The 9236-nt window shown below is 62.2% G+C and overlaps 1 protein-coding gene across 1 annotated transcript in view; it reads right to left on the reverse strand.

Annotated features, from left to right (window-relative positions):
- Window positions 1-2135: 2135 nt before the first annotated feature.
- PDE2A (phosphodiesterase 2A) overlaps window positions 2136-9236 on the reverse strand; it is a 378660-nt gene continuing 371559 nt past the window's right edge. Inside the window, exons 28-34 of the mRNA XM_026658352.2 lie at window positions 8164-8211; window positions 7631-7705; window positions 6688-6787; window positions 5837-5949; window positions 4974-5012; window positions 4345-4451; window positions 2136-3125 (exon numbers count right to left, since the gene is read on the reverse strand). Of these exons, the coding sequence (XP_026514137.1) occupies window positions 2897-3125; window positions 4345-4451; window positions 4974-5012; window positions 5837-5949; window positions 6688-6787; window positions 7631-7705; window positions 8164-8211 (711 nt within the window). The 3' untranslated portion in view covers window positions 2136-2896. The remainder of the gene's footprint in view (window positions 3126-4344; window positions 4452-4973; window positions 5013-5836; window positions 5950-6687; window positions 6788-7630; window positions 7706-8163; window positions 8212-9236) is intronic.

The raw sequence follows: 9236 nt of genomic DNA on the forward strand, positions 1-9236 counted from the left end.
CTGGAGTTGAAGTACCTTAGTTCGAACTACAAGGTACTTACCGCGGGTCCACACGCGGCAGGCAGGCTCCCCCGTCGACTCCGCGTACTCCTCTCGCGGAGCAGGAGTACCGGCGTCGACGGCGAGCACTTCCGGGATCGATTTATCGCGTCTAGACAAGACGCGAGAAATCGATCCCAGAAGATCGATTGCTTACCGCCGAACCCGGAGGTAAGTATAGACGTACCCGGAGTTCCTCACCCTCTGCTGATGGCCCTCGAGCACCGCTAGTGGTGGCAATTATGTCATCACCGCACAGAGCCGTTCATGCCTTCAGCTGGGAGTCCAAGGAGCACCTGGCCTCGGAGATCCAAGACCCTGTTCCCATGCAGACGCCCCTTGTGAGAAAGCATCAAGCTGAGCGTGCAGAAGACAAGTGAGAAAGCAGCAGACTGGCCTCTCCGCAGAGCTTATCCCGGGGGGAACAGCCGGGGCGAAATCCTGGCCCTACTGAAGTCAAGGGCACAAGCCCACCGATTTCAGTGGGGCCAGGACTCCAGCCCAGGCCGTTACGTCTTTTCCTAAGAAGGAGGAACAGCCCCTGGGGCTCCCTACACCAGTGACTGCTGCGATTGGCAGGGGAAGATGACGTGGGAAAGGATTTAAAGGCCCACACGGACTCCACAAGCAGGCCTGTCCTCTGATCAGTAGCAAACGAAACCTGCAAGTGCTTCAGCACCAACTGTCCTCTTGAGTGAGAACGTGGGACCAGTGGAACCAGGCCATGCAGGAGACAGGGCTCTGTCCCATCTGTTTCCCTGAAGGCTGGGACAGCCCCCCCCCCCTCGTGACAATCATTTGCTCAGCAGTGAGGCCGTCTGCCAGATGATGATTTGTCCCTCAGAGTCCACGGGCAGCTGGGACGCCCTGGCCACAACACCACAGTACTGGCCTAGGGGAGAACGTCTGTATTTCCTGCTTTCCTGACGATCAGCCGAACGCTTTGCTGCTGCTCTGCCGCTCATGGGCCCTAGACCTTATGGAGCTCGTGGATCCAATCTGAATTCAAGGCATATAACGGGGAAAGTGCCAGGTTAGGGTCTGTGAGTGCGATAGCTGGGTATGTAGCTAGGGAGTTGTACGCTCGCTGGCTGACGCGTTTCTCTCTCTGCTGCATTCTCACCATCCCCCAAGTCACTTACACCTAAACCACTAGCACAGCGGGTGCAGCAGAAAGGAGACTGGCGTGCGTGTTAATAAAAGGCCTGAAGGAGGCTTAAAACCCCTCCAGCGTCCGTAGGAAACGCTGCCGCCAGCACATTTCAGAGGGCATGTGTGACACATGCCCTCTGGGTTCTATGTCCAATCTAGGCCTCTAAACAATCTCCGCGCTGGCGCCGCTAGACAAGGTGCAGGCGGCCCGTGCATCTGGTAAAGGGTGCAGCGTGCTGGCTGGCTCATTGCTCTCTGGCTTTGTGCCGTTGCTCAGGGAACACAACTGCTCAGGGAGACACTGCTGGGCAGATCCCTTCTGGAACCGGTGCGCCCCGGTGAGAGCAGCCGGGGCGTGTCTGCGTGGGCGGCTGCTGGCTCGGCTGGGTATTTGCAGGGCACACATGGGTACCGGGACCGTCTCTGCTAAAGCATCCGAAGGGCTCATCTCAAAAGGGCAGGTTTCAATTACAAAGGCAGCGATGGGCCAAGATGTGGGCGAAGGGGAAAACGCTCTGCGCTGACGTCAACGGACGTGCGTCTGCTTACACCGGGTGTGGCTCTGGCCCCGTCTGAGTTCACAAGCTGGCAGTGCTCAGGCACTGGCGTTTCTGCTCAGCACATGCATGGATCAGGGGCGTTTTAGGGCCTGCAGACTCGTCTCTTTCCTCCCCTGCAGTGTCCTCTCAGGACAGGTCTCCCCATGGGATGGCTTTGGGCTCCTCTCTGGATCTAACCACCCTTCCTCTGCCCTCCCGCAGCGCTCAGGGCAGGCCTTCTGGGCGTGACAGCAGGCGGCTGGCCCTGGATCCGAGAGCAGGGAGGCTGTCGCTGGGAGGAGAGCAGCCGTGAACCTGTGCTTGGGAGTACGGGACCCGTCATGCCCGACTGCCCGGAGGTCAGAAAAACACATTGTGATCTCAGCCAGACATCCCCGGAGCAAAGACCCACTTCCACCGGCCCTACTGCTCTGCGCCCGCGGGTACATTCACGAGGACGAGCCACACGTGGTTTCCCCCGGCCATTCGTCTCTGCCACCTCAGGAACATTTCCGCTCTCCTCTGCAACTGGCCCCCTCTCCTCTCCGTCCCCGCCCGCCGGCACAGCTCTCCCCTATCCCAGCCTCACGGGCCAGGGAACTCCCCCGTTCAATAGCCAGGGTTTGCAGATCAGCCTGCGGGAAAACCTCTCCCCCCACCCCGAAGCAGCCAGCGGCGAAAGTCCTCCATGTCCATCAGCCCGTGAAGTTCGGCTCTCAGGAGGGCATGAGATCCTGGTCTGGGAAGCAAGGGCAGCTGTGCTCTCCCCGGCCCTGGCGAACCCCCTTCCGTTCCTAGCCTAGACACCGAGCCCTGCAGCCACTGAACAGCGCCGGTACCCGTACAGAAGGGGAGCGGGGAAGCGGGGTTCATTTCAATGTACAGCAAAAGGAGTCCAAGGACTAACGCCCCCCCGCCCCGGCATCCACAAGAGCAGGTGGGCGAGCGTCCCAAACAGGTGTGAATCAGAGCCACTGTCCCACCCGCGGAGCTAGGCACGGCCTGGGCGGGGGGGACCGGGGCTGTAGAGAACGCACGGGACAAATAAGGATTTCTCCAAACCGGCTCCCTCTTTCCTTTGGCTCCAGGAGAAAAGGGACAAAGAGTCGCTGGGTTTGTCGCTCCGTCACTCCCCTCCCCGCCCCCCCGCCGCAGTGAGGAGAATCTCATTGCGCCACCGTCTCCATGTGCCCCTCCGTGTCCAGGCAGCCGTTCATCTTGGCGCTCTCCCTGTCCATCCCCTGCAGGTCGTACTCCTCGTCCAGGAAGTCCAGCGAGTTGTTGCTGGGGAGGCCCCTGATGGTGAATTTGTGAGACACTTTGGTCCACTGCTCCCGGTTGCTGGCCACCCTCTCGTACAGCTCGGTGGCTCTCGGGAACAGGTCCTGGAGCAGCCTGGGGGACAAGGAGAACGCCCGTCAGCAGGAGGGGTGGAGAGCCGTCGCCCCAGGGGCCGCGAGCGGGGATCGGGGGCCCGCCGCGCTCCACGCACGCTGCCAAGGGCTGGCCGGAGCAGAGAAAACAAATGGGCAATGAACTTGAAACAGCCACCTGGGTGTTACAGTCCATAACAGACACACGAGGCAAACGCCGGCAGGGTTAGGCCCCTGGCCAGGGCAGATACCTGGGGCAGGGAGAGCCAGCCAGCCTTCCTACTCCAGCTTCACCCAGATCTGGTCACTAATAGCACCAGCCAGCCCTTTTTATCTAGCCTGCTGGGTCCTGATTGGCCTCTGCCTGCTCCCGGCCCTTCTAGGCACTAGGAGACCAACTCTCACTGGTTCTGCCTGCAGCTGACCATGGGAGGCCCCTCTAGGCAACCGCTGGAAGCCTGAACTCGCTGCTCTTCTCTTCCAGCTGGAGATTATCTTAGGGCGGGGCGCACTGATGAGGTCCCAGTTCCGGGGGGGACACACCACCCGCCAGAGAGTGCCCAGCGAGGCTTGCGCCGGGCTCCGTCTGCCCTGGAGCTGAGCAGCCCCTGCCAATGGAGGGTACCAGGGATCGCAGCGTGTCCTCCCTCAGGGTTAAACAGGAGCTGATGGCCAGGGCGTGTGTGTGTGTGTGTGTGTGTGTGTGGGGTGTGTGTGTGTTTGTGTGTGGTTAAAGAGGATCCAATGCCCAGGGCTGTGTGTGGGTGGGGGGGAGGTGTTGGTTAAACAGGATCTGATGGCCAGGGCGTGCGTGTGTGTATGTGTGTGTGTGTGTGTGGTTAAAGAGGATCTGGTGCCCAGGGCACTGTGTGAGAGTGTGTGTGTGGGGCGGGGGGGGTTAAAGTGGATCTGGTGCCCAGGGCTGTGTGTGTGTGTCAGGGCTGTGTGTGTGTGTGTGTCAGGGCTGTGTGTGTGAAAGAAGGCTGTGTGTGTGTGTGTGTGTGCTCTGTGGGGGGGGGGAGGGGGTGTGCGTGCGGCGTTGCTGAGCTCCATGCAGCGGCTGCCTGTGTGGGAGCTGTTCCTGCGCTGAGCCCTGCCCCCCGCCCCAGGCAGCCGCCCCCAGGGACTCACTTGTAGATGGGCGTGTGGGTGTGTGTGTATGGGTGTGTGGGTGCATACGGCGGGGAACTCACTTGTAGATGGGCGTGTGCGTGTGTGGGTGCATACGGCGGGGGACTCACTTGTAGATGGGCATGGCGATGTGCTCCATGAAGCTGATCTGCAGCTCGGGGATGTAGGCCTTCTCCCGGTCCATCATCTCCATGGGGCGGTTGCCCATGGCTTTCTCCTGCAGACAACAGGCAAAGGGGCGGTGATCCCCGCAGTCCCTGGCTTCACGCCTCCCGGCCCAGCTCCCTCCTGCCTCCTAGCCAGCAATCCCCAGCCCGCATCACCCTGAGCCAGCCTGGGGCTGGTTTAGTCTCCTCTGGGAGCACACAGCCCCATGGATGGAGGGTGCAGAGGGCCAGCCGAAGGTCTGGCTCTGCCTCCACCTGGCCCGTGTCTGGTGCCTCCTGGGGGCGTCAGAGGGAGAGGCTGGCAGGTGATTCAGGGTGGAGAGCCAGCCTGGGCTTTTTAAAGTGGCCTGAAGAGCCACAGCTGAGCTGAACCCAATCTGGGGGGGGGAGGGGAGGGAGAGAATCTTTGGCCACGCCACCGTCCGCCTGAAACACGGGCATCAGACATCCTGGCGTGAGAGCCAACCTCCGCGCCCTCTCACTGGAAATGCAGCCCCTGGCCCACAGCACAGGGTGGCCTGGGAACAAACAGCTGGAAGCCAAGCCCGCCACAGGGGGATTTAGTCACGTACCAGATCTCCCTGGGAGAAGAATTCCTTGTAGATCAGCTCCTGTGAAGGAAAGGCCACGGATCAGAATCGCTCCAGGCTAGCTCCTGTATCCCCAGCTCTGCTTAGAGAGAGACTCGTCTGCCCACACAGTGGTGGGCACCTCCCGTGAGACGCGGGGCCTCTCAATCTCACTGGCATTGCTGGCAGTACAGCATGCTCGGCGTTTTAACAGATACGGCTCTAACGATTCGAAGGGACGTGAGGAGGGTCTGCAGGGCTCAGAAGGGACGAGGCTCTGCTGTGCAGCTCGCCTCACCGGGCCAGCGCACTCAGAGCAAGGGGCTGAGCAAGCTAAAGGAGACCTTTCCTTACGCAAGGCAGGTTTGACCTGTGGAACTCACTGCTGCAGGAAGCTTCCTGCATCAGTCAAAGGCCTGCTAATGCTCTGCCCACTGATAAGGCAGGACAGCGATCTGGCTGAGCACTCCCATGCTCAGAGCAGAGGATGACTGCCTGCTGGGAGTGGGAAGGAGCGCTCTCCATGGGGAGCACTGCGCAGCTGGCTAGGGTAACGGTGGGACTTGCTTTGCCCGTCTCTCTGGCGCTAAGTGCTGGCCACTGAGGGGGAGATGTACTGGAGCAGATGGACCTAATGTGTGATATTAGCAGAGACTCGGATGCACCCCGGCTGTAGGTGGCAACTCGTACCAATGAGCACAGCAGCCTCCCCGCTTTACTCCTCCAGGGGGCGCTGGACCCCTGGGTACCACATTCGAGTGTGACTGGGGGCACTGCCCCAATGGAAGGGGCTTGAGCCCCCCCTAGGCTGGGCCCAGGCCCCCACGCGGAGGGGGAGGGGCCAGGCTGGCCCCGCTGGTACTCACAGCGATCTTCCGGGTGGTTTTCCAGCCCTTGGTCTGGTCCGAGAGGTCGCAGGAGGTCATGAGCAGGCAGAGCAGGAGGCTGTGGTGCTGCTTGTTCTCCGGGTCGTAGCCCACTAGGCAGGGGAAGAAGAGGGCCGAGCGCTGAGTCGCCGGGCGCCAGCGGGTTAGATCTCGCGTCGCGCTCCCGCGGTCCCAGCCTCGGGGCCGGCGACCCCTCTCCATTGCCAGCCGGCTGGAGCCCGGCGCGCGCAGAGATGGAAAAGCTCTGCCAAGCCGCTCACGCCCAGATCCTCCAAGGGGGTTAGGTGCCTAACTCTCCTCGGCGTCAGGGGGAGTTAGGAGCCTTTGAGGCTGATGGGCCCTACTCTGGATCCCCCTGGGTTGGGCCCACTGCTGGGCCGGAGGACTCCAGGAGCCGCTCCCAGGTGCCTGCCCGACAGGGACAAGGTGTAGCTGGAGACAGCATCCCCCGGCATTCAGGGGCCTTTGCACCCCGCCCGGGGGCTCATTCAGGCCAGCGGTGCCCTGGCACAGTGAAGGAGCTGAGGAGTGGGTGGTACTGCCCCCCAGTGGTCACAGAGGAGCATTACAACCTGGTGATTTCAACGTCGCCCTCAAAGCGAAGCTGAGGACAACTGGGATCTGCTGCTGGTTCTAAGCCCAGAGCCCGAGACGTTTTCCTGTTCTAGCTGTAAATCACACGGGAGCCCTCAGGTGGCTGCTGGCCGCCCTCCCAGGGACGGACTCTAGACTCCCGGTGCCGGGATCCGGGAGCGTTTGCTAGCGGCCGGTTTCACGTAGCAAATGCCCTCCACTCTCGCCAGTGCCGCCAGCGCCCCGGGGGCCTTTACCTTCCGCCATCTTCTGCAGGTCCTTGAAGATCCGCAAATGGTGAGCGAGATCCGTGGCCAGAATAATGTCCCTCATCAGATCCAGCATCCTTTGGTAATCCTGCAAGGCCAATCACACTGCCCCTGAGTGCCACGTGGCTTGGTGACCTCACACCACGTGGCCTGATCAGCACAGAAAGGTCAGGGGAGTCAGCCAAGGTCACCAAAGGACTCAGTGGCAGGACGGGGAATGGGACCAAGGAGACTCAAGTCCCCATGACCTGTTCTAACCACTAGACCACGCTTCCTTCCACCTCGCAGCCCTGTGGCTTTTATCCAGTGGAGTCCACGGCTGGGTCAGGGGCTTTGTTTAATCAGTGAGCGTTTCCCCTGGAAGCAGAAACCCTTTTCGGATGGAAGACTCCTCGGATCCAGGAGGAGGGAGGCATGGCTTGTCCGAACCTGGCACAACGGGGCTCGCTGCGTCTGGACAGGCAATTCGCCGAAGGAACCAAGGAGCGAAGCCCAGGCTGGCCCACACCTCTGGGAGAAGGACTCTGTCTGGGACGTGAGGCGCAGTGCGTGGCTGACCCTTCTCACCTGGAGAGAAGGGCTCTACTCCTGAGGGGGCCCCTCAGGAGGTCTCAGCACGTGCCTAGAAGCCAATAGCACCACGTAATCGGGTACAGTCCGGCCCGGCTGGAGTGCCAGGGGATCCGGTGGGTCAGGAGTGAGGGGCCTTGGACACAGCAAAGATGGGAATAGCCAGGCTTGCTGTGGGGCAGGAGCAAGGTGCATCGCCAGAACAGGCTGTGGGGAGTCTAAGGCTAGACTAGCAGGGGGCTGCACGGCAGGAGTGAGGGGTACTGGCAGCACAGTGTTGGGGGGGCGTGCAGGGCTGGACTAGCAGGGGGGCTGCATGTCAGGAGTGAGGGGCACCGGCAGCGAGCTCCGCCCCACTCACCTTGCGGGAGAAGTGGTCGAAGATGTTGCAGCCGTGGGTGTTCAGGATGGCGATGGCCTGTGCGAAGTGGTGTCTCTGAGGGGGGAAACCGAGGCACGGCAGGGAGGGCTGCATTAGTGAGAGGGCTCCACCAGAGGGCAGCACCCCCCCATCGGCACATGCACCCCCCGCCCCGCCCGTAGGGACGAGTGGGGCAGGACTCCCCGTGCCTTACGGCTGGGCTGTGGGGAACGTACGGAGGGGGCAGGCAGGGGCTTTCCCTGCTATTCCACCCCCCAGGCCTTGGGCTTTCCCTAAGCTGCCCTCTCTCCTTGTCCCCGGGTGAGGGAGGAGGTGATGGGGGACTCCATGCCCATCTACCCATGGCCCCCACACCTGGGGCAGCCACCCTTCCCCGCTGCCAGCGTGGAGCTGCAGAGACCCCCCGAGGCTGAGAACTGCCGCAGTTGTTTCACTGGTGAGCTAGGCAAGCCGCCGCCGGAGTGCGGCAGGGCGCGGGAACGAGGCGGGGTGCGGGGCAGAAGGCGTCTTACCTCCATGACGGAGCCCTCGGAGCTGTAGAGCGCCGCCAGCACGGATTTCTGGAAAACAGAGGGGCACCGAGTGGGGTCGCCAGCCAGGGGCGAGCGAGGGCGTCCGTCTCACTGGAGCTTTAGGGTTAGTGGGGGCTGCAGCTGGGCAGGTGCCCCCTGCCACGGCTCTGACAGCCTCCCAGCCCGGCCCCAGGAGGGACCCAACCCTGGGGCTGGGGCTGAGGCTGAGGCTGGTGGGGTTTGGGACCAGGAGCCCATCTACAGGTGCAGGGGGCCGAGATCGGCTGCCTGTGTCACATGGGGTCACGAGGGGGGCGGGCACGTTCCGTTGCTATGGCCCACGGGCTGTATATTCCCCGCCCCACCCCCCTGCTCACCGGGGGCTCAGTAGCAGATCCCCTTCCCAGAGAACATTGTATGGGGTGGGACTGAGATCCGGCGTCAGCCAGAGGCGCTGGCCCTTGAGTCTCGGGGGCTGGAAGGGATTCCACCCTCCGAATGGGAGGCCGGTTCCCCTGCGATGTAGGAGTGATCTCCTCGAACCCGCACCAGGTGACTGGAGCGTTTCCAGCCCCCCTGCCTCGCGGCGGGGCTGGGAGCCGGAATCACAGGGGAGGGAGAATCGCGAAAACGCCCCTGAAGCTCATTCCCGGGCTGGGGGAGGGTCGGGTTTTGGACCAAGGTCTGGGGCAGTTGGCAGGAGCCAGCGACGGACGAAGCCACACGATCCCCACGAGGGCTGGGCAGGTCCTGGGTGCTTGGCTCATGGCAGTTGCAGTGTTCCCCGCACCACGGCTCCCCCTGCCCTGGAGGGGCTGTGGGGATGTGATGTCACCTCTTGTCACTTTACGTTTTCCTTTGCTTAGCAACATCGGCCTAATGTTCAGATCAAGGTCCCTGGGGCTTTGGTACCCCCACAATGAGGTGTCCTGGGAGCCCGACCCCCCCTGCAGCTTCATCTCCAGCCCCATCAGGGACCCAAAGCCCTGGTGCCCAATGGATCTTCTGTAATCCCCCGGCCTCACAATCGGATCTCCTGTTATCCCCTGGTCTCACCAGCAGATCTCCTGTAA

Source organism: Terrapene carolina, unplaced genomic scaffold (genome assembly GCF_002925995.2).
Source record: "Terrapene carolina triunguis isolate 2854851 unplaced genomic scaffold, T_m_triunguis-2.0 Scaffold430, whole genome shotgun sequence".
Lineage (NCBI taxonomy): Eukaryota > Metazoa > Chordata > Testudines > Emydidae > Terrapene > Terrapene triunguis.